Source organism: Acomys minous, assembly GCF_964271855.1.
Source record: "Acomys minous genome assembly, chromosome: 8".
Lineage (NCBI taxonomy): Eukaryota > Metazoa > Chordata > Mammalia > Rodentia > Muridae > Acomys > Acomys minous.
The window spans coordinates 45,949,496-45,973,909 of NC_140489.1; the positions used below are offsets into that span (position 1 = coordinate 45,949,496).

The 24,414-nt window shown below is 44.5% G+C and overlaps 2 protein-coding genes across 5 annotated transcripts; one reads left to right on the top strand and one right to left on the bottom strand.

Annotated features, from left to right (window-relative positions):
- The first annotated feature begins 271 nt into the window (after window positions 1–271).
- On the top strand, window positions 272–12,680 carry TIMM9 (translocase of inner mitochondrial membrane 9). Of its 2 annotated transcripts, none has more exons than XM_084792345.1 (5): window positions 272–433; window positions 3,165–3,254; window positions 8,652–8,716; window positions 9,515–9,610; window positions 12,231–12,680. In XM_084792345.1, exons 3-5 carry the CDS (start codon window positions 8,678–8,680, stop codon window positions 12,294–12,296), a joined length of 201 nt encoding a protein of 66 aa, XP_084648471.1. In that variant the 5' UTR covers window positions 272–433; window positions 3,165–3,254; window positions 8,652–8,677; the 3' UTR covers window positions 12,297–12,680. The 2 variants fall into 2 exon arrangements, with proteins under 2 accessions (XP_084648471.1, XP_084648470.1); XM_084792344.1 differs by having other exon boundaries at window positions 275–433; window positions 12,162–12,680.
- On the bottom strand, window positions 9,072–24,291 carry TOMM20L (translocase of outer mitochondrial membrane 20 like). 3 transcript variants are annotated; one of them, XM_084792339.1, is made up of 6 exons: window positions 24,117–24,291; window positions 23,971–24,014; window positions 23,231–23,293; window positions 16,735–16,816; window positions 13,722–13,864; window positions 9,072–9,351 (listed from the first exon to the last, which is right to left on the bottom strand). In XM_084792339.1, the coding sequence occupies exons 1-6, from the start codon at window positions 24,250–24,252 to the stop codon at window positions 9,340–9,342; spliced, it is 480 nt and encodes a 159-aa protein (XP_084648465.1). In that variant the 5' UTR covers window positions 24,253–24,291; the 3' UTR covers window positions 9,072–9,339. The 3 variants fall into 3 exon arrangements, with proteins under 3 accessions (XP_084648465.1, XP_084648464.1, XP_084648466.1); XM_084792338.1 differs by lacking the exon at window positions 9,072–9,351 and adding an exon at window positions 12,674–12,795; XM_084792340.1 differs by lacking the exons at window positions 9,072–9,351; window positions 23,231–23,293 and adding an exon at window positions 12,674–12,795.
- Window positions 24,292–24,414: the final 123 nt, after the last annotated feature.

The window sequence follows — 24,414 nt, forward strand, 5'->3', positions numbered from 1 at the left end:
TGACGAACTCCAGATCAGCCCAGAAACACCGCTTTTGTTTACCAAGGGTATTTACACGGTGGTTACTGCAGACCGTTAGAGACCTAGGGTTAAGTATATTAGGTTTTCGAGGAACTTCGACGGATTCCGTTGCTGTGCGAAAGGAAGTGAGCACTATAGAGCAGTGTCTAGTAGATAATCACAAGAGTTAATTCTTTGGAGATTTTTAGGATTCACATGGGTAGCTTGCTTTTCGTCATACATTGCCCCATGTTGTAACGAATCTGCGTCAAAGGGTCTAAAGCTCTGCTTGACATCACTGCCCCCACGTGTTCCCTCTCCGCTCTCCAGCGGCGCGGCGCCCTCTCTATTACAGACCCTCGGAGCTCTGACTCTACCTGCACCGCAGCCCCTCAGCCCGGTACCGGCGTCCGATGCGAGAGCCTGGGGCTAAGTACGGTCGTCTTCCCCTGTCCTCATAATCCCGGGTTCGCGGGCAGTGGGGTGTCAGGCTTCCCTCGGGAAAGGGAGCGGGCGGGTACCCAGGAGGGAGGCGCCGCGTGCACGCGGGTCGTGGGGCTGCGCAACGGGCAGCACTGCGCAGCGGGAGGCCAGACCTCACCCGGGGCCGTGTCACCCGGGGCCGTGTCACCCCGGGGCCGTGTCACCCCGGGGCCGTGTCACCCCGAGGGTAGGAATCCCCGGCCCCGGGGCCCGCCCTGGGACTGCCAGCTATGCATTAGGTGACCTTGAGCTGTCTGACAGGAGCCCCTTTACCGAAAATCTCTGAGTTCCTCCGCTCTTACGCTGTCTAGAATACAAGGGCTCGCACCCTTCTCTGCTCTCAGATTGTAGGACGCGCTGCTTTTAGAGCCTTTTGCCAGTGGCTTTTAAAACAGGTTAAGCTAAGTAAAAGAGTGTAAGGTAGAAACGCTAAGTAACAACTTTTGTCTCGTATTTTAGCTATGTACGCTAAAGCCTCTCTGGAAAGCCTGCTATTTTGCTGTTGTTGCTAACTCGATACGTTTTGTGATTAATCATTTTTATATCTGTTATATTTTCTCTTTTGTTATCCCTTAGGTTTATCTTTTGGCTCACGATTTGTTGCCTAAGTGTATTAAAAGACAAAATAACAATGTCAGACCTGCAAGAGACCTTAGAGATGAATTAACTTTTCCATAACTTCTATGTAAAACTTGGATATTAAAAAAATGACCTTTCTCCTTCAATTTCAAAACGCTGAGCAACAGCTATGGCAATCAGTAAAGTGACTTGAATAAATAATTGGCAATGGAGTGTCAAGTCTTAATAACCCCTATTCCTGAAGAGAACTGTGTATCACCTTTCTTTTCGGGGCTGACTGCTCCCCCCCAAAAGAAAATCGTCCTTCCTGCTTCAGGATATAGTTGAGGTTCACACATTGCACTCAGTGGCAATAGCTCTTAAATATTCATCAGCTGTCCGCTCTTTATAGCATTTCTTAATGCTATAAAGCTGTATGAGCAGCTAGGTTGTGGTTGCGCAGGCCTTTAGTCCCAGCACTTGGGAGGCAGAGGCAGGTGGATCTCTGAGTTCGGAGACCAGCTTGGTTTACAGAGTAAGGCCAGTGTGTGTATGTGTGTGTCATGTGCTAGCCTGGTGGCTAAGTGATCAGAGAAGATGATAGAGTCCCTTGGAACTGGTACTGCTGGTCGTGAGCTCTGTGGGTACTGGAAACTGAACTTGTTGCTTTTTAAGACAGGACAGGGACTGGCTGTCCTGGTACTCAGTCTGTAAACCAGGCTGGCCTCAGAGATCTGCCTGCCTCCGCCTCCTTCGTGCTAAAGTCCGGAGTACTTTGATCCTAAGGACTCAAGGCTTGCATACCACCATTGGCTTGTTAATTACTTTTCAGTATTACATTTCTGGGAATTGTGAGATGAAGAAACATATTTCAGGATGCTTGATCACTCTCTTGATCTTCTCCAAAAAATGGATTTCCTTCTGAAAAAGAAATTAATTTAGGAAAAAGCAAGGTGCATTAGAGAAGAGATTACAAGCCAGGAATGGTGGCCTATACCTGTACTCCCAGCGCTTGTGAATATCCTAAGTTCAGGTCTAACTTTGGCTACATAGAAAATTCTAGGACACATGACACCGTGTTTCAAAACCATAACACATTTATAGATATCCTTTTTTTCTTTTTTTGTTTTTTTGTTGTTTTTGTTTTTGACACAGGGTTTCTCTGTGTATCTCTGGCTGTCCTGGACTCACTTTGTAGACCAGGCTGGCCTCAAACATATACTTAATAAATGTGAAGATATAGTCAAAAAAGCTTATAACACTTTTGGCTATTCAGAGAATATTGTTATATAAGCAATATTCAAAATAGTACCTTATTGGCTATATCATACAGGTGTTAAAGTGTAATGGGAGAAAATTCTGGATTTTTAAAGTCTGAATGCCTCAAATGGTCATGAGTTGTTCTAGTTAACCTGAAAGTAAATTAATATTTGAACTGTTTATCGTCCTTAAAGTTATTACAATCACAAGAAAATTTAAGGTATAGCATGGCATTGTTTCTTTTTTAAAATAGGCTAATGAACTATAAACTTGAGTATATGTAAACTAATTGCACTTAGTAAAAAGGCAAAGGGGCCTGTGGTTGTAACTTGGTGATGGAGCATTTGCCTAGCATGTCCAATGTTCTGCATTGACTCCTGCGCCCACAAGGGAAAATCTGATTTATCTTGTTGTTCAGTGGTAATAAAAATGAAGAGCCTTGCTGGGCAGTGGTGGCTCATGCCTTTAATCCCAGCACTTGGGAGGCAGAGGCAGGTGGATCGCTGTGAGTTCGAGGCCAGCCTGGTCTACAAAGAGAGTCCAGGACGGCCAAGACTACACAGAGAAACCCTGTCTCAAAAAAGAAAAAAAAAAAAAAAGAAGAAGGAGAAGAACCTTTATAATAAGTAAAATAAAGGGTGTGGGTGTACACGTTTGATTCCAGCATTCACACAGTGGAAGGAGAGAACCAACTTCCACCCTTGTCCTCCGGCTTGCATCCGCGCTAAGATAAATGATGGCAAACTTCAGAATATTTCTTAAAGCTGTGTAGCAGCTGAGCAGGTAAAGGTGCTTGCTGCACTGGAGAGTAGGCTTCATTAAAAAGAATGGCCTTCTGCAGTCATAATGTACTTGCTTTTCAGGAAAGAAGTCCAGCCTCACTGAGGACATTGAAGCAGGAGGAGCAGCAGTTGCTTTTTCAGAGCAGAAAGGAAACTCATGCATCAGAAAAGGTTTGCTGATAAAGTTACCTTTACGCCTAATTGTTCTGTTCTCTGAGGCGATGGTTAGCCACAAAACTGTTAGTCCTGTTCTGTATCCATTCTCTGACCTAAGCGAAAGCTGTCCATTCTCCCCAGATTCCAGAGAGATAACCAGAAAGTATCCCTGTTGGAATATTTGCCTTTGTGGTAACAGGCCATTTGACATGCTCTCTGGAAATTAGTGTCAAATAAAAAATGACCTAGGCTGGAGAGATGGCTCGACAGTTAAGAGCCCTTGTAAAGGACTGAACTTGAGTTCTCAGTGTCCATGTCAGGCAACTCACAGTAAACTATAAGTACAGCACCTGTGGGTCTCACACCCTCTTGTAGCCTCTGTGGGTTCCTGCACTCACATGCACACAGCCACATCCAGGCACACACAAAAAAGAAGCGATCGGTAAAGACATATTAAAAGACATTAACAAAATCACCTAGCTGAGGCCAGGCATGGTGGCACACGCCTTTAATCCAAGCACTCTGGAGGCAGAGGCAGGTGGGTCACTGAGTTCAAGGCCAGCCTGGTCTACAAAATGAGTCTAGGACAGCCAAGGCTACGCAGAGAAACCTTGTTTTAAAAAAACAAAAAACAAAAACAAAAACCACTTAGCTGGGCTTGGTGGAGCACACTTACAATCCTGGCACGTGAGAGGTGTGGGTAGGAGGACCAGGAGACCAGACCGCCTGTCAGCAGTCCTAGGGATGTGTGGGGCAGGAGAAAACTGGCGCATCCCTGTGTACCAGTCCCTGATACAAAACACTTAAAGATTTCCTGTATCTTGCCACTCACTCTTGCTGAAAAAGTCAGGAATTTTAACCTGAAGAAACACAAGGCCAGAAGTAGGGGAAAGAAGCAGACGTGTGTGACGTGTGTGTGTGTGTGTGTGTGTGTGTGTGTGTTGTTTTTTTGAGATGGGATTTCTCTGTGTTATCTTGGCTATCCTGCACTCACTTTGTAGACCAAGCTGGCCTCAAAAAGAACCAGATTTTGGCATTAGTTATCATATAAGTATCTAAGGACCTATTAATAAGGAAATGAGATATGTCGTTTTCAGTGTGAACTGTAGCTAGTCGGGTTTGCGGTGTGCTCCTGAGTGTAGAGCCTTACAGATGGCAGTGTGTTGATTCAGCACACATGCCTGCCCCAGCCCCCACTCTAACGCTCCTGTCAAACAGTAGCCTCATTGACTGCTTAATCCCATGTAAGCTATATTTCCAAATCCTAGACCTCTTCAGGATGGTTTTCTTTATGTAACTTTAAAAGAAATTGTACGTGTGTATTTGTATGTCCAACACACATATGCAAATGCCCTTAGCAGCCAGAAGAGGGTGACAGACCCGCTGGTGCTGAGTTGCAGTGCTTTGAGCTGCCTGCTGGCGTGGGTGCTGGGAGCTTGTAGTTGTCTGGAAGAGTACCAGGCACTGTGAGCATTTCTGCAGCCTGTTACTCTGAAATTAGTACAGGCTCACGTGAGGTTGTGATGTTAGAGATCACTTGTGCCCTCTGCCCTCCTTTCATAAGAGTAACGTATCACAGAGCTACAGTGCAGTCTTCCTCAGGACACAGCTTCTGACATACAGTGAAGATGCAGCCCACTCCTTTGCTACCTCTTCCTTCTATAGCCAGTAGCAACTGCTAGGTGGTACACGCACGCAATCCTGTCATTCCAAGAATATTTCAGCCAGGCGTGGTAGCACACGCCTTTAATCCCAGCGCTTGGAAGGATGGATCTCTTGTGAGTTCAAGGCCAGCCTCGTCTACAGAGAGAGTTCCAGGACAGCCAGGGCTGTCTCAAAAACAAACAACAAACAAAAAGTTTCATAAATACAGTCATATAGTATGTAATCTTTTAGAATTAATTTTTTTCACTCCATTGATTATTGAAATGTTTTTTAAATCAAGTAAATTGACTCCTTGCAGTTTAGTCTTTATTTACTTACTATAGGCCTTTTGATTAGCATCATCTTACCTATATACAAAATCTTATTGAGATCATTGTAAAACTTGGATTAAGTGTGCCTAGCACTTTGAAGGAAATTGACTTTTTTGTTTTGTTTTGTTTTGGGTTTTTGAGATAGGGTTTCTCTGTGTAGCCTTGACTATCCTGGACTCAATCTGTAGACCAGGCTGGCCTCAAACTCACAGTGATCCGCCTGCCTCTGCCTCCTGAGTGCTGGGATTAAAGGCATGCACTACCATGCCTGGCCCTAGCCCATTTTGTTTGCTTTTTGAGACAAGAGTTTCTCTGTTGTAGCCTTGGCTGTCCTGGACTCAATTTGTAGGCCAGGTTGGCCTTAAACTCACAGAGGTCCTCCTGCCTCTGCCTCCCCAGTGTTGGGATTATAGGCCTGTGCCACCACGCCCGGCTTAGTTCCTGTTTATATTAAATTTTTGTTTTCCTATATTTTGATGATTTCCCCTCCCCCTACTACTCCCAGGTCTTCCTGACCTCCTTACCTACACAACTTCACGTTCTTTCTCTTTTCCAGAAAGTGAGAAACAACCCCCACAAAAACAAAAAGAGGCAAAAGATAAAACAAAAAATGCCAAAACCAAACAAAATGCCCACAAAATGGCCTTGAGCGCATTTTTGTTGGCCAACTACCTCCTCACCATTTGGGGGGTGGGGAAGATTGGGGATGAAATTTTTTTTTTTTTAAGTTTTCAAGATATGTTGTACACATTTTGGTAGGCTGATCTCTAAACCTCTCTGGAAGGGAATCACAGTAATTACATTCAACTCCATCATTGCTAGTAACAGGTGCCTCAGCTGGGCTCCCATATTGGCTCACAGAGCTCTCTGTAGATTGTTTGGAGTTCCTGTGTCATCTCAGACCAGAATGGGTCTGTGTGTATTGCTTCCCTTCTGGCCCCATTGTCCTTAGTACTGTTGTCACTGTGCCCCATAGCAGACATCTCTCTGTCTGCAGCCTTTTTGGAACAAGTCTCAGGAAGCCCACCCAGGCTGACGCTTCTGCCTCCACCTCCCTAATCCTGGGATGACTCCTAACACACTCAGCTGCTTGCCTACAGCCTTACTAGTGAGTATTGCCTTTCAACAGGAATAGGTTTAATTTTATCAAAAAGTTTTTAGCATAATCCCCAGCACTCCAGAAGCCAAAGCAGGAGGAACATGGGTTTGAGGCAAGAGCAAGCTCTACAGTGAACCCTTGTCTCAAAGGAAAACAAATACCTTGAGAAAAAAGAAAATGATCCCTTTTGGGTGAGTGGGGGACGGTCATTTATCTTAATATGGCTTTCATTGAGTTTGTGCTGTTCCAAGTTCATTCACCTGCTTGAATTTGTCTGTGGCTGGGCAGGGCCAACCTGTGTGGCCTCTCTATCACAAGAGGCCTGCTGATCACCGGGCAGTAGAGCAAACCCGGAATCGCAACCAGGCCACAGAGGAGAGGAAGACAGATCCCTAGGTACTGCCAGTTAGCATGGAGGCTGGTCTTGGACAGCTTCCGCTGACATGTTAGAAGGCCTGGGTCCTGCTGAGGGGATACATCCCCTGCTCTCCCTCAGCCTTCTCTTGACACCACTCTAATCCAGGTGTCAGGGTAGCTCACGGCAGCTTCAGAGCAAACGCCATCATTAGGTGTTTGCTAGTACAGCAGTTCATACATGAAAAAATGCCTGTCTTTTGCTGACCCTTTGCTGGTGTTTTGTTGGAATAGGCTCTCGGGCACTCTTGTTTCTATTTCCTTTGTGTGTGAAGCGCAGCTTTCTAGTTGGATTATGGAGAACGGATAAAGAGAAGCACATCTGCAGCATCTTCTAGAGAATATTGTGTCATGTTTGTAGAAGCCTGTGTCTGACTGGTCAGTGGGCCTTTCTAACACCCATAAAGTTGCAGTACTGTCTTTCTTGGCACACATAAAAAGAATGAGGCATTCTCTGAAGTAAACACAATTATTTTTTTCATTATTACTTCAGAGAAAACTGGGTTGTAACTTGTAGAATGAGACCAGCATAGCAAGTGCAGAAGATCTAATGCTTTCCCTTTTGTATGACTTTTTTTAAAATGTTAGCAGCTGGGCGTGGTGGCGCACGCCTTTAATCCAACAACTCATGAAAGCAGAGACAGGAGTTCGAGGCCAGCCTGGTCTGCAAAGGGAGTCCAGGACAGCCAAGGCTACACAGAGAAACTCTGTCTCAGGGAGGTGGGGGTGGGGGTGGGGAGTCAGTAGTCTTCACTAGCATCTTAGGAAGGACAAAAAAAGGCGTGAAAAGTCAGTAGGTCTTTGTGGGGCACGTTCATGGTCGGGAGTGGAATTATTGTGAGTGGATTACATGACCTAATCAAATAAGGATGTTTTGTTTGTTTTGTTTTTCTTTCTTTATTTATTATTTATTGTATATGAGCGCCTTATCTGCAGAAGAGGGCATCAGATCACATTATAGATGATCATAAGCCACCATGTGGTTGCTGGGAATTGAACTCAGGACCTCTGGAAGAGCAAGCAGTGCTCTAAACCACTGAGCCATCTCTCCAGCCGTTTTGTTTTTCAAGACAGGGTTTCTCTGTTATTTTGGCTGTCCTGGACTCGCCTTGTAGACCAGGCTGGCCTTGAACTCACAGCAATTCGACTGCCTCTGCTGGGATTAAAGGTGTATGCTACCATGCCCTGCTGAGAAATTATTTTAAATTACATGATTCAATCAAAATAAGGGCTGAAGAGATGGTTTGGGGGTTAAGAGCACTCAAGGATCCAAGTTCAATTCCCAGCCACCCACATGGCAACTCACAACTGTCTGTAATGATCCTATTTAGTTTCAACTCTGTATAAGAATATATAACTCCTGAAACTTTGAGAACTCTAAATATCTTTCATGACCCAGTGTTGATTTAATCATAAATAGGATTTGTTAAAAGTAAATGGTGTTTGTCAGCAATTGTATCATGTAGATTAGTAACACGGGTTAGAATAAGTTGACAATAGGATAGTTATGAAAATTTAGGAAGAATTTAAGAATTTTCTTGGTTTCCCTTAAATCCCTACCATGAAAGGGGCTTTAGTAAGTAGCATTGCAGAACAGTGGAACACTGTCTTAGTATTGCAGATTTTATTAAGATAAGGCCTGTGAATCCCATAGCTAGCATTAGAAAATAAATTTTTGTTAACCAGCAGTGGTGGCACATGCCTTTAATCCTAGCACTCAGGAGACAGAGGCAGGTGGATCTTGAGTTTGAAGCTAGTCTGGTCTACAGAGTCTAGGACAGCCAGGGCTACACAGAGAAGCCCTGTCTCAAAAAAAGCAAAAAGGAAAGAAACTGTTGTCCTTAAAATCTGTGAGATTATGGGTGGCTTAAAAATACATTTATAAATTGACAAGTTTGTTTGTTTTTTTAACTTTGAAATAAGGTGACTAAGAAACATACTGAAAGAATATGGCTGCACAGATACCAGAATCTGACCAAATAAAACAGGTAAGATACTATAATTAAGGGAACAGGATCTTAGCCAAGTATGGTAGCACATACCTTTAATGCCAGCAGTCAGAAGTTAGAGGCCACCCCATCTCTCTGAGTTCAAGGCCAGCCAGGGCTATGGACAGACACTGTGTCAAAGGTAAGTAGGGGTGGATTGGAAAAAAATTGCTTGACAGTAACTGCAGCTGTGTGAGTCAGTGATCCCACAGTTTAGATGTTTATTATTTTAGTTACAGAAATGAGTAATACCTGCATGTATGCATGTCTGTAATCCCAGCACTTGGAAAGCCCATGAAGAAAGATTGTAGGGCCTGAGCTACATAGCAAGCTTGAGGCGGGTCTCCGCCACGTGGCAGTGGGGGGAATTACCATGAGTTAAATATTTACTCAAAACCGAGAAGATATACGTGAGTGTGGCATTTATGCCCCAACCCATGTTACAAATGTCAGAGTGTATGTTAGATGGCAAAGCATTTTCTGTTTTGCTTTTGAGGCCAGATCTTGTTCTGTTGCTCAGTTGGGTTTCTGACCCTCTGGACTCAAGTGCTCCTCCACCTCGGCCTCGTAGGTAGCCAGGATATCCCACAGCACTCCACTGCAGCTGGCTGTAAATCTAGGTATTAGACCAGCAGCTGAGAAAGGAAAAAGAACACGTGTTGTACATTACAGCCACCTTAGTCAGCAAAAGCGTCCAGGTGAAGGAGGGGACGAAAGGCTGTGCCAGGGTAGTGTCAGCATCAGTGGGTTTCAGAATGTCTGCTCTGAAGTGGGGTGTAAAGCGCTTCTTCTTTACAGTTTAAGGAGTTCCTGGGAACCTACAATAAACTTACAGAGACCTGCTTTCTGGACTGTGTTAAAGATTTCACGACAAGAGAGGTGAAGCCTGAAGAGGTATGAAAAGTGTTGCTCACTAAAAATTCCCAAGCCTTGTCACAAGTCACAGACTCCATCTAGGCATTTTTCAGTTGTTCCTACTGCCCTGGCTGCCATTTACATGTCATTGCTTAGAGGCACTAAAGCAGGAACCCATGGCACCAAGACTAGTGGTGCCAGGTTGAACTTGACAGTTATGCTGCATTGAGGCAGAGGGCTTCATAGACCGAGTATGGAATGGCTGAGTTAGGGCTCTACAACAGATACTCTTCATTTGCTTTTTAGTCAAGATGGCAATGCTAAAGAAGCTTGGAAGAGCTTTTGTCTGGTCCTGAGAAGTCAGATCGGCGTTAACAAAAGCAAAGTGTCACTGAAAACCAGTGCTAATCGGCATCTCCACTCTGAGTATACTTAATGATATTTATAAATGTGCTCAAAATGAAAAACTTCTTCCTGTTGAGAAGTCAATAAACATTCATGCCAAGATCTGATCTGTTAGGTGATTTAACTTACAAAGTTTAGGAGAGATACTGAGTATGATATTTATTTGTTTTGTTTTGTTTTTTGTTGTTGTTTTGGGGTGTTTGTTTGTTTTTTCGAGACAAGGTTCCTCTGTGTAGCCTTGGCTGTCCTGGACTCTCTTTGTAGACCAGGCTGGCCTTGAACTCACAACGATCAACCTGCCTCTGCTTCCCCAGTGCTGGGATTAAAGGCATGCACCACCATGCCCAGCTTGATATTCATGTTTATTATTTTATTTTAAAGATTTATTTCTTCGGGCTAGAGAGATGGCTCAGTGGTTAAGAGCACTGACTGTTCTTTCAGAGGACCTGAGTTCAAATCTCAGCAACCACAGGGTGGCTCACAACCATCTATAATGTTATCTGATGTGCACTGTATACATAATAAATAAATCTTTTTAAAAAAGATTTATTTCTTCATTATATATATATATTTCATATTCAGTGTTTTGCCTGCATGCCAGAAGAGGACACCAGATCTCATTATAGATGGTTGTGAGCCACCGTGTGGTTGCTGGGAATTGAACTCAGGACCTTTGGAAGAACAGCCAGTGCTCTAAACCCTGAGCGTCTCTCCAGCCTGAAATTCATTTTTTAAGTGAGTATGTGTTAGCTGTTCCTTGCTAATTTCATACTTGTATACAGTAGACCTTGTTCATGTGCCACTCTTGTTTTTAAAAACCATACTTTAGGGCTGGAGAGATGGCTCAGTGGTTAAGAGCACTGTCTGCTCTTCCAAAGGACCCAGGTTTAATTCCCAGCAACCACATGGCAACTCACCAACTGTCTGTAACTCCAGTTCCAAGGGATCTGACACTATTACAACAAGGCACATAAAATAAAATAAAAAACAAATAAAAACCATACTTTATTTTATCTATAATGATACAATTCACATATCAAATAACACTACAGTAGAATGTTTTGATATAATTTTAGGCAGAAAAATTAAGGTTGTAAACCCTTCCCCATAATAAAAATTTTAGCCGGGCGTGGTGGCACATACCTTTAATCCCAGCACTTGGGAGGCAGAGGCAGGCAGATTAATGTGAGTTCAAGGCCAGTCTGGTCTACAAAGCAAGTCCACGACAGCCAAGGCTAACACAGAGAAACCCTGTCTTGAAAAACAAAGCAAAAACAAAAGAAAAAAAAATTTTTCAGAACCTGACCAACATGCTCAGTGAGCAGTGAGGTCAAGTCCCCACTGAACAGGTAGGGGAACTGGAAAGCAAACCCAACTTCTAGTCCCTGCCGCAGAGGAGTAACATACACCAGATTTCTTCCCGATGCAGTGATTCTTTCTATATGAACACCCAGAAACTTGAACTCACAGACCCACCATGAGAAAATAAAACTAGAAGAAAATAGCTTTATTATCCTCTTTTATGACCAAGATGCGTCCTCTTGCCCACAGTCCATCTTCTCACCTCGTGTCACCTTCTCCTGGTGTCCTCTGTGAATTTTTGCACTTTACCCACATTATACCCATTTCCATAGATGCACATTTATGTTATAGGCTAGGATCTTCATGTGAGGGAAACCCTAGGAGATGCTTTCCTTTCTGAGCATGTGTCACCTCAGTTAATACTAAAAAGGGTTGAAAGTGGGTGAGGTTACATATACATGGAACCCCAGCATTTGTGGGGGGGCTAAGGCAGAAGATTTTGAAATCCCAGACCCTTCCTGGCTGCATGACAAGATCTTGCTCAAGAGAAAAATAAAATAAAGGTGATTTAAGAATATGCAGAAGCAAGTTTCTTGTTAAAAGGGAACAGACCTTCTACTGGGTGTGTGTGTATCAGTCCAAATAAGGAGGTAGGCTTGTGGGCCTTGAATTTATATCTAGTCCAGACCCATCATGAAGGCAGACTAGCAGAGACTTCATAACTTTGCTTCTCGTCATTGGGTAAAAGTTGTGGTTGTTGCAAGCTGAGGATAGCACTTACTTTGTAGAGCTGCCCAAAGAAAAGTTCCTATTGGTGGCTCCTTCAGAATACAAAAATGCTTGTTTTTGTGTCACCTCTTGGATCTTCCCCTTGTATTTGTAGGTCACCTGTTCAGAACATTGCTTACAAAAGTATTTAAAAATGACACAGAGAATATCCATGAGATTTCAGGAATACCATATTCAGCAGAACGAAGCCCTGGCAGCCAAAGCAGGACTCCTGGGCCAACCTCGGTAGACGGTGCTGGGGCATGGACTTGCACTGAAAGATTGCCAGCAGTGGCTGCCCTGGAAGCAGGGGTTCACCTGGTAGAATCCCTGACGCACGGCCGGAGGTGTGCTGCACCATCGTCATGACCCCCTGACCAGTGGAGACCACCGGAGAAAAACCACTGCTCACCAGAAGGAATCAAAAGAGAAGGCCTTACTGTGCAGGAAAAATGGTAAGATGCAACATTGCCGAGGCCTTAAGAGTCAGCTGCCTGGTCATCTTGATTACAAAAATAAACCACTGTTCCTTTCTTTGTGACTGTTAATTTTAAAAAGCAAAATATATGTCCAATCATGTATGAGATAGAAAAAAATTTATTACTAAAAGCAAAATAAATGAAAATATCACTGAGCAGTTGTTTTTACTGTACAGACACAGTATTCTGGCTGGGTGTGGATGCGCTGAGATGTTTTCAGTCAGGGTCATTCTTCAAGCACTTCTGTTCATGCATGGCTGCCTCAAGTTGCTGGTAAACACACAGAACTGTTACTTGCCAGTCATTTCAAGGCATGAGTACTGCTTCCTGACTCCTATTGTCAGGAAGACACTGTACATTCTTATCCTCGCTGCATTTATAAGTCTTTAGAGAACATCCCTTCTGAGGCTAGGTTGGAAATGTTTATGACTGCTGTGCTCTAGAAGAGTCATGCAGTTTGCTTAAGAGTCCAGGTTGGTGAGGGCTCAGCAGCTAAAGGTACTGTGCCAGCTGACAGCCTGAGCTCCATCTATAGCAGCCACACGGTGCAAGGAGAGAACTGACTTACCCCAGATGCCCTCTGTCCTCCACACTTACGCCACGGTACCTCTGTGACACACACAGAAACACATTCGTGCACGTGCGCTCACACACTATATGTGCACACACGATTTGAGTGTAAACAATACCATACAGCTAATGTGAACAGTTGAATAAAGTGAACCAAAGTTAGGTTTGTATCTTATGGCAAATAAATTCTGAAACATTCAAATATTTGCAGGAAGTTCTAGCTGATAGGTATAACTACTTTGGGGTTTTGTTTTGTTTTGTTTTTAACCAAACTGGTAAGAGAAGGGACTTGTAAATGGGCTTTATTTATCACATTAGAAAGCACTGGTATGTTTAAACTAACAGCTATTTCTGTGTTTTATTGCATTGGTGAGAAGTACTGCTCTGCTTTAAAACTGAAATGTTAAAACACATACAATAACAAAGTACACAATTCGCCTCAGCAGAACACAGCAAATAAGCTGATCTAACTTAATGAAGAGCAGAACCAGAAATAGACACTCCCTGAGAACCTTGGAGGTCCACATCCTTAGTCACGGTTTCTCTGTAAACAAGCCCCCCACCCCCACCCCTACCCCGTGGTTATTTACTGTCTGTTTCACAAGGACAATTAAAGACATGCTCACCTGGCAAATAAGGGGAATTTTGTACAATAGCATCTGAAATACCTCAGGAGGGAGTATTTGTTTGAAAAACGCCAGAAGCTCCTTCGGTTCCCCACAAACTAAAAGGGCGTTGGTGAGATGTTCAACCCCCATTCCGTGTTCCCCTGAAATAGATTGGTACATTTAAGCCAAAAAAAAAAGTTACTGTTTTTAATAATTATGGGGAGGAGGGATTCTATGAGTGTGTATGTGCACCTGAGTGCAGTGCCTGTACAGGCCGGAAAAGCAAGTTTGATTCCATGGGACTGGAGTTTTGTTTGTTTGTTTTGAGGTAGGGTCTCTATCTAGTCCTGGCTTGGTATGAAGACCAGGCTTAGCTTCAAACTCACAAGAGCACCTCCTGCTCCTGCCTCCTGAATGTTGAGATTAAAGTTCTATGCCACCACCGCCACCTGCTGGAACCACAGTTACAGATGGTTGTTAACTAGTGCTCTATAACGGAAGACCAGTAGGCATTCAGCCATCTCTACACCTTAGGAAAAAATCATACTACTTTTAAAAAATGTATACATTTAGCGGACTGGGCGTGCTGTTGCATGCCTGTAATCTCAGCACTCAGGAGGCAAAGGCAGGCTGATCTCTGAGTTCAAGGCCAGCCTGGTCTATAAAGTGAGTCCAGGACAGCCAAGGCTCCACAGAGAAACTCTGTCTCGACAAACAACAAAATACAGATTACCAAGAAAGCAACAAATGTTTAAAGTTAAATGCATATTGCCCAGTGGGGTGGTGGTGCATGCCTTTAATTCCAGTACTTGGGAGGCAGAGGCAGGCAGAACTCTAAGTTCAAGGCCAGCCAAAGCTACACAGAAAAATCCTGTCTGGAAAAACCAAGACTGAAAAATAAGCCCTGTCTCTAAAAACAGAGTTAAGTGCATATCAACTATTTAGGCATCCCATGATGTGTCAAGAATGCAAGTATGAAGGAAAATACTGGGCTTCATGTGAAACTGCAGTATGTATGATTTTATGAGAGAAATGATGTTAGTTTGCTCACGTTTTAGATGTGCACACTTGCATTGGAAATCTGTATCGGATGCATGAAGGGTGGTGATGCAAGCTTTTACAAATCTTGTGGTTTTTACTAATTTAGATAGACTATCCATGTTCAGTAAAATATGAGATGAAATGCCTGGTGTGGGTTTTTTGGCACATACTCAGTGGGTAGGAGCACTGGCTATTCTTCCAGAGGATCTGGGTTCAATTCCCAGCACCCACATGGCAGCTCACACCCATCTGTAACTTTCAGTTCCAACTGAAATCCTCACATAGATCACACATCACACATACAGGCAAACCACTGATGCGTATAAAATAATAAATAAATAAATTAATTAATTAATTAAAATATCTCTTTTTTAATTTTCCAAGTAGAAAATGGGCATGTGAGGCTAGAGAAGTGGTTCAGTGGTTTAAGAGCACTTACTGCACCTCCAGAGGATCTGAGTTCAATTCCCAGCACCCACATGGTGGCTCATAATCCTGTGTACTTCCAGTTCCAGGAGAGCTGATGCCATCTTCTGGCCTCTGAGGCCAAATATTGAAACAGGTAAGTAAATTAAAAAGAAAAACACAAGTGCTGTGATATGCAGGAGCTTGCAAAACTTGGGGAAAATACTTCCCTCTGGCACTGCTTAGCACCAGCACCAGACCCCTCTGCTACAGATAACATTTGCACACTATCAGTTTACCAGTGTTATCAGGTGGTCCTAGAACCAGGTGACAGTTAAGACACAACTGTGGTCATAAAGTACAGGCCCTCTTGGCCCCACACCAAAGTAAACAGTATACTGGCCAGTTTTAATGATTTTTGTCTTTGAAAGTATTTAGAATATTCAAGTCAGAAAACAATTGGTTTGGTGGTGTGTTTTGGGAAAGGTTCTCTATGTAGGCCTGACTATGCTGCAGGTCACGCATGGACCAGGCTGGTCTTGAACTCAGAACCACCTGCTTCTGCCTCCCAAATGCTGGTTTAAAGGCATGTGCTACCATATCTGGCAGGAAAATAGAATGTATTTTAGATAATATTTTGGAGACACTCTGTAACCTAGACTAGCCTCGAAGTCACAGGAATCTCACCTTAGCCTCTTGAATTTTGAGATTACAAGTATGTTCTACCACACCAAGTTAAACGTTTTGATTCTTCTTTTTTTTGCGGAGAGGAAGGTTCGAGACAGGGTTTCTTTTGTAGTCCTGGCCATCCTAGACTTGCTTTGTATACTAGGCTGACCTCAAACTCACAGAAATTCACCTTTCTCTGCCTCCTGAGTGTTGGGATTAAAGGTGAGCACCACCATGCCTGACTTAAAGTTTTGATTCTTAATATTTGCTAATTTAGGAATTTCATTTACTGGCTTGTTTGTTTGTATTTTGTTTTTCGAGACAGGTTCTCTGTGTAGCCTTGACTGTCCTGGACTGGCTTTGTAGAACAGGCTGGCCTCAAACTCACAGTGATCTGCCTACCTCTGCCTCCCAAGTGCTGGGATTAAAGGCATGCGCCATCACCGCCCAGTGTTTACTATGATCTTTAAGTTAAACATTTTGATATTTGTCTTTGTTTCCCTATTTCCCTACTTCCAAAATTGAACATAGCAATGCTAACTAACATGGGGGGGGGGTGGGAATAGTAACACCAAGTCAATCAGTGTTTGTTTTTTGTTTTTCAAGACAAGGTTTCTCTAACTCAGAACTCTGGCTGTCTTGGACTCTCTTTGTAGACCAGGCTGGCCTCAAACTCACAGAGATCCACCCGCCTCTGCCTCCTGAATGCTGGGATGAAAGGCGTGCGCCACCTCACCCAGCCTACGTTTCCTTTTTATTTTCCCTTATTATATAATAGTCCAGGCTAGCCTCAAACTCAGTCCTCGTGCTTCTGCCTCCCAAGTTTGGGTTTATAAGTATATCCCACTATGCCTGGCTAACCAAATAGTTTTTAAGGAAAAATGGTTAAAAACTTAAAACAATGTTTTAGTCTTACCTCTAGCTAAACAAAGTTTTCCCATCTGCACCTCTTGCAAAAAAAATTCATGTAGTTTTTCCTTCTTTGCTGGATCCCATAACTAGAAAATTTATAAAAATATGTAACAATGAGTAATGAATGTAAAGTATATACTTACTATCATAATTAAAGTACCTTTTAACAAATTCATATATACATTTAATAAGAAGTACCTCAGTCCAGTTCAGGCTGGTGGCACATATCTGTATTCTCAGCACTTGGGAGGCAAAGTCAGGTGGACTGAGTGTCTGTTAAGAACATTCCAGACCAGCCAAGACTACAAAATAAAGCCCTCTCTCAACGATAAACAGCATAAAAGATACCTTAAATCTGATCTCTGGACCCTATGGATGACCAGTGTTTTTCTAATCAATGTCTACAATGCAGTTACATTTTCAGGTAACTAAAAAAAAGACATGGCATCAGTTAGGAGATGCTATTTTAATAGCCCCACCTTTACTAGCAGAGCTTGGTGTTGCTCTCCTCTTCCCTGAGGGGCTCATGGCCACCAGCCCAGCCCACCAAGGCAGGGGGAGTAGGGACCACTTCAGGAACTAGGTCAGCTTTAATAGGGGGCGAACAAAGGCTATATATACCCCTTGAGGAGTGGGTGGGGAACTTCCAGGATAGGCATTCATAATTGGAACCAGCAGTTTAAGGATGCTTGTTTTGCATTTGGCAGCACGCTCCCATCATGTGAACGGGAACACAGTACCTTATTATCCTGTAGGGCAGGGAGGGGAGAGCTAGCAGGGAGCTGTGTCAAGGGCCATTTATCAAATGTGGTTGGGGGCATCTATGTCTAAAAACTCTCCAGATGGAGTCAGGCAGAGAGCCAGGGGCCCTGCTGGGGAGAGGGAGCCCTGCACCTAACACCGAGCTCAGAATGGCTATCTAGACAGGGAGGACTGCAACCTCAAACAGCAGGGTCCTTCCAACAGCTTGGTATTGGTACAGTGGCAGTAGCTTGTCAGAAGGGTCAGGTGGCAGGCTGTGCCTGCTAATTTAGCAGCAGTGATTTTCTGGCCTTTGGGGTCATTTTCTCATTTGCCTGTAATTCCTAGTCAAGAAGCTAACATAAGACTTCTATACTCACTCTCAAAAGAGAGGGGCAAAGTACATGGGTGGGGTGGGGTGGGGTGGGGTGGCATGGCGTGGAGTGGCAGTTGGTGACTTGTTAGAACACTGGTTTGCTGCAACCTGCATTAGGAAGGCAGCCAAGGCCACAGATGATGTCATCAAGGATACTCTGCCTAGGGCTGGTCTTTGGACAAGCCTGAAAAGGGGCCACCTGTGGTCAGTTAAAATGGGGACAATTAGTGATGACAGTCTTTACTGGGTGCATGTTTAATGAGCACTAGCAAGGGCAGAGGTCTAGACCCAGCCCTATGCAGAGTCTAGAAGAGGCGTGGCAGCAGGTCCTGCACCAAGTCTAATGTCCTTGGGGCTCAAGGTGAGAAGCATGACTTTTGGGTGGAGAAAAGAGCACCTGAGATACAAGGAAGATTGGCACAAAGTTGCAGGGAGCCTATCAGCTCACCTTTAGATTTCTACTAGAAGGAATACAAGCAAAACAACAGCCACTGAAGGGCAGCTATGCAATAGAGCTTTTGTCTATATTATTTGTCTCACTTAGGAAGACAGGCAGTTATACAGAAGGTGGTGTGCCAGGATGAGATTGTCCTTTTTAAAAATTTATTTATTCATTTTACATCTCTATCCCAGCCCCCTTGCTCCTCTCTCCTCCCTGTCCCATCCTCTATTGCCTTCCCCACCCTTTTCCTCAAAAAAGGAAAGTGCCCCCCAATCCCCCAACCAACCTGCCCCGGCACTTCAAGTAGCCTCAGAAGAGGTTGGCCGTTAATTTTTGAGATAGAAAGTTACTATGAGGAAATCCAAAGTCAGTATGGAAGAAATGGGAAAAAGAATGGGGTCAGAAAAATAAGAATTTAATACTGACTATGGAAGATGAGGGTGTGGCTTACACAAAGTCAATTAGGTCATAGCAGAGAGGCCTGTAACACCAAAAACAGCATAAGGAAGTGGAAGAAGCCATGCCAGGCAGATAGTAAATGTGTGTGTGAATACACAGGCTGAAATGCCAACAAGAGCAGATGGGTAAGTGCTGGCAGGTGGTTGAAATGCAGGACGCTGAGTCTAAGATCACTGTGGGAGGGGAACGCGCTCTTCCAAGGAGAAAAGGTTTGAGTCTAGAACCTAAGGGCATCAAATGATCTACGGGGGGGGGGGGGTGGGGTGGGGGAGGTGGGTGCAGGTTCCACTCAGGCCTACAAAATAAATGTGGGATCAGGGCTCAGAAGTGAGCATTTCCAGCAAGCTCTTAGGAGCTCCTTGGGTGCGCCACAGTCTTAGACTCACTATTGCAGTTAGGATTCCATTGGCTATGTGTGACTTCATGAACCATCTAGATGGTTTTTATTTAGTCGGTTGATGTTTGTTCTGCATGTCTTCTTTGTGTTTATGCATGTGAGTACAAGTGTGCAGTGTGCACATGCAAGTAGAAGACAGGACAACCTTGGGTGTCGTTCCTTAGGGGGCTGTCCACCTTGTTTGTTTTAATGATTTCTATTTTATGTACATTGGTGTTTTGCTTGCATGTGTCTGTGTGAGGGTGTCGGTCCCTTGGAACTGGAATCACAGTTGTGAGCTGCCGTGTGGGTGCTGGGAATTGAACCCAGGTTTTCTGGAAAAACAGCCAATGATCTTAGCCACTGAGCCTTCCCTCCAGCCTCCACTTTGCTTTTGGAGACAGGAATCCACCTATCTCTACCTCCCCAAGCCCTGGGATTTAAGGCACACACCACTGCAACCAGTTCTGGTTTTCTTTTTGTGCGTGTGTGTGTTTGTCAGTGTGGGTTCTGGGGATGAAACTTAGGTCCTCACACTTGCTCAGTGAGCACTGTATAAATGAACTATCTCCCAGCCCTGTTAAGGCAGAGTTTTGCTATGCAACCTAGGCTGGCCTTGAACTCACAATCCTCTTGCCTAAGATTCCTAAATGCAGTGGGATTAGAGGTGCTACCACACGTGGCTTGTCTTCTGTCTGCACTATCTCCTTTCTTGGGGCCCTAGGTCAATCTAATGAGGTAGGCCTGAGGAGCATAGGTGGGAAAGCAAGGTCCCAGTGTGAGGAGAGAGGGAACCGCCAGCCAAGATGGGAAGAGAGAATATTTGTTTTGGCTTATTCATCTACAAAATGAAAATGTTATTTGAAGAATGACGTGAAAAAGACTGGACCTATGGCTCAGTTATTAAGATCACCTGCTGCTTTTTCAGATTGGAGTTCAGATCCCAGCACCCACACTGGGATCACAATGGCCTGTAACTCCAGCTTCAGGGGATCTGACACCCTCTTCTGGCCTCAGGATCATGGGCACTCATGGCATATATTCATTCATACAATAATATATACATACATACATACATACATCATGAAAATCAATCTTTTGGCTGGGCAGTTTTAGCACACAACTTTAGTTCCAGCACTTGGGAGGCAGAGGCAGGAGAATATCTGTGTCTCCAGGTCAACCTGGTCTATAACGTGAACTCTGGGATAGCCAGGAGATACACAGGCAAACCCTGTCTCAAAAAATAAAAACAATGTTATGTGAAATAACATCTGAAAAGCTCTGCTTCTGTATCTACCATAGCATATGTCATTTGGGTTTTTATTATGTCTAGTCCAGACTTTTCTGTCTTTAGCCCTCCACCTACATATCGTGTCTTCCACATTGATACCCCAAATATCTTCTTTTAAAGATTAATAAAAAGTGGGCTGGGCATGGTGGCACATGCCTGTAATCTCAGCACTTGGGAGGCAGAGGCAGGTGGATCTGTATGAATTTGAGGCCAGCCTGGTCTACAAAGCAAGTCCAGGACACCCAGGACTACAAAAGAAACTCTGTCTTGAAAAACTGCACACAAAAATACATAAATAAGAATAAATAAATAAAAGCTGGACAGTGGTGGTGCACACCTTTAATCCCAGTACTCAGGAGGCAGAGGCAGGTGGATGTCTGTGAGTTCAAGGCCAGCCTGGTCTACAGAGTGAGTTCCAGAACAGCCAGGGCTAAAACAGAGAAATCATGTCTTGAAAAAACAATAGATAGATAGATAGATAAAAGGATCTATTCTCTGAAATAAGTTGGTATCTATGCTAAGTGACACCAGACCAGCATGCCTTGGACACTGCAATCTCACATGTGTGTCTACACAAGCATTTCCCTGTACTTGCCACAATGTTCAGCATTTCTTTTATGGACAGATATAATGTCCCAGACACTATTCGAGATATAGCCAATGGAGAACAAAAGACAGCAAGGTTATGAGGAGCCTGGTGTAATAAATAGGAAACATTAGTTAAATAGTCACACACACACATACACAAATGTGCAAGAGCAACAATCTTGCATTCAGAGGAGGACAGGGGCTGTACAGGGAAGACATCTGTACACACAGATGACTTGCTCCTTGAACACTCCCTGCCTGTTTCCTTAACTATGTCAAGAATAATCTTTTTTATTTTTTTATTTTCCCCCCTTGCCTCAGTCCTCTAACCAGTCAGCACAAACTGCCCATTTTGTTTATCGGTTTGTTTACTTATTTGTTTGGTTTTTCTTTCTTTCTTTTTTTAAAGATTTATTTATTATGTATACTTGTAGGCCAGAAGAGGGCATCAGGTTACATTATAGATGGTTGTGAGCCACCATGTGGTTGCTGGGAATTGAACTCAGGACCTTTGGAAGAGCAGGTGGCGCTCTTAACCACTGAGCCATCTCTCCAGCCCCATTTGTTTGGTTTTTCAATGCAGGATTTCTCTGTGTATCCTTGGCTGCCCTGGAGCTAGCTCTGTAGACCAGGCTGGCCTCGAACAGAGATGTACCTGCCTCTGCCTCCCAAGTGCTGGGATTAAAGGTGTGCGTCACCACTGCCCAGCAAGACTGTGATTTTTATTGTTGCTCACCTATTTTTGCTGCAATCCTTCTAGCACACCATGGTTAAGAGATTTGTTTCTATTTTTCCTTTTTGTTCTGTTTTGTTTTGTTTTGTTTTTTGAGACAGGGTTTCTCTGTGTAGCCTCGGCTGCCCTGTACTCACTTTGTAGAATAAGCTGGCCTCGAACTCACAGTGATCCATCTGCCTCTGCTTCCCAAGTGCTGAGATTAAAGGCATGTGCCACCCCTTTTCTTTTTTTTTTAAGAAAAAAAAGTTCCTGCTCAGAAATCATCAGTGATTTCCCACTAAGCCTAGACCCCTTAACCTGGCTTTCAGGCCAAGCCTTCTCTGATCTTCTCATCAGTTCCTTTGGCAAACTGACTTCTTGGTCAGGCCTGGCATCCCTGTCATGTGCAGCACCTCCAGTCCTAAAGGCTTCCCTGATACTGTGCCCCAAATCCAACCTCACCCCTGGCTCAGATCAATGACAGCCCCCAAAACCTTATACAGAAAAACTGCATTTTCCAAAAACCACATCCCAGCAATATCCCGTGTAACCATGTGTTTGAAGAACCTGTCTCTCTACCCTGAGCTGGAGTCTTGTTTCCTCTCTGCCTGAAATGGAGTCGTGCTCAGTGCTGTGGGAAGAGCCGCTCCCTGGCTCATCCTCCTGTCTCCGCATGCACCCGTACACACTGCTGTTGTCTCGCTGTGTTCTGTGCATACACAGTATCCACACCTGCCTGCTTACCCCTGAGAACCCCAACCAGCATGTGGTGAGGAACCACAAACTGTGCGACAAGATCACATCCAACTCTGAACACCCAGAGCCAACTAGCGAACATGAGGGAATGTGTTTTTAAGCTAACTGACTCAACAGATCACCTGGGAACCTCGCCTCACTGAAGCCGGATAGAGCAAAAGTGTTCTCCACCCACACCTGCTCCGACTGCAACTCAGAAGCCAAGTGTTACTTTAAAAACACTAAGCTTAGCCAAACAATGGTTAAGCAAACAATAAACCGAATAGCCGCTGTGTTCTCCCGGCTCCTGTTACTTTTGTTGCCTTTGTCCGCTGCCTTGCTTTGGGGTCGTTCTTGTACTCCTGTCATTGTTGATATCTGCTAGACCTGCCTTAGTGCCTCACACATAAAGGACCTCAAATAGCCACAGGCTGAGCACCTGCACCTGGACCCTGCACTTTTGACCTTATGTGAGTTAAAGGTGAAAGCTGGGCCAATAACCAAGATGACCGAATTCTCTTTAAAAATAACTAATAAGAGTGTGGCTGGAGAAATGGCTCAGTGGTTAAGAGCACTGGCTGCTCTTCCAGAGGACCAAGGTTCAAATCCTGGTATCTACATAACCGTTCACAACCTTAACTCCAGTTCTAGCTGTAGGGGATCAGGTGCCCTCTTCTGACTGCCACAGGCACCAGGTATGCACCAGGCATGCACATAGTGTATACACATTAAAATAAGAAGCACTTTCCATCAAACCTGACCGCCTGAGTTAGATACCTGCGGCCCAGTGGTAGGAGCGAATGGACGTTGTCTTCTGCCCTTTGCATGTGAACCATGAATCTAATAATAAAATAAAATAAAATAAAGCCTTGACCAGTCAATCATGGTCTATGTTGGCTGCCCTGGGGACCCAGGTATCCTGTGGGGATCTATGGCAATGTCCAAGTTTCTCTTCTTTCAAGTAAAAAAGTGCCTTACTACAAAATTACTTTACAGACACCTTTCTCTTTTTGCTAGTGTTTCATTTGACCCAGGCTAATCTTGAACTCCTTCCTGTCTCAGCCACCCAAGCGCTGGTCCTACACACGTGTGTATCAAGCCCTGATCATATTTAAAACAAAAACCAAAAACAAACCAACAAACAAACAAAAAAAACCCACTTATTTTTATGTTTGAATATTTTGCCGGCATGTATGTCTGTCACCCTGTGCATGCCCAGTGCCTCCTGGAGGACAAAAGGTGACAGATCCCCTGGGATTTCAGTTACAGATGATTGTGACCTACCACGTGGACGCTGGGAATCAAACCTGGGTCCTCTGGAGGAGCAACCAATCCTCTTAACCGCTAACTATCCCTGCAGCCCTCAAACTGTATCCTTATCTGACCCATTTTTCCTCCCCCCCCCCTTTCTTCTTTGTAATACAAAGTTAAAACTTTGCAAAGCAGATGTGCAGCACTGGCAGGCCTCTTCCCCTTGGGCTTCTAGAAGGCTCCTTGGCGGGTCTGTTGCACTTTACCTCTCTGGCTGGTGCCTGGGTCTTGGGCTGTCCAGCTCTTCTCTCTGCAAACACAGGCACGAGCTGGCTGAGGGTGCTGCGGAAGCTGGTCTGGGAACCCGCCCAGGCTTAGCCTCCCTCCTTCCCTCTTGCTGGCTGGCACTCACGGTCCCTCAGGCAGCGCCTGAAAGCTGGGTCTCTGCGCCGCCTCCGGTCCTGGTATACACAGTAGCCAAGCAGGGCGATGGCGCCACCCGCTGCCAGAGCCGCCAGGAGGCCGACGCCTAGGCTGACGCTGGGCATCTGGCTGCCCAGCAAGCGTTGGGCGCGGGCGGGCCACGTGTGAGCAAATCCAGAGTCCCGAACCTAGGAACGCAGGACTCGAATGTTGAGTACCTTCTCCAGATGAGACCCTTTCCCGCGACCAGGGCAACTGGCCTCCTCGGGTCGCCTGGGTTTCTCTAG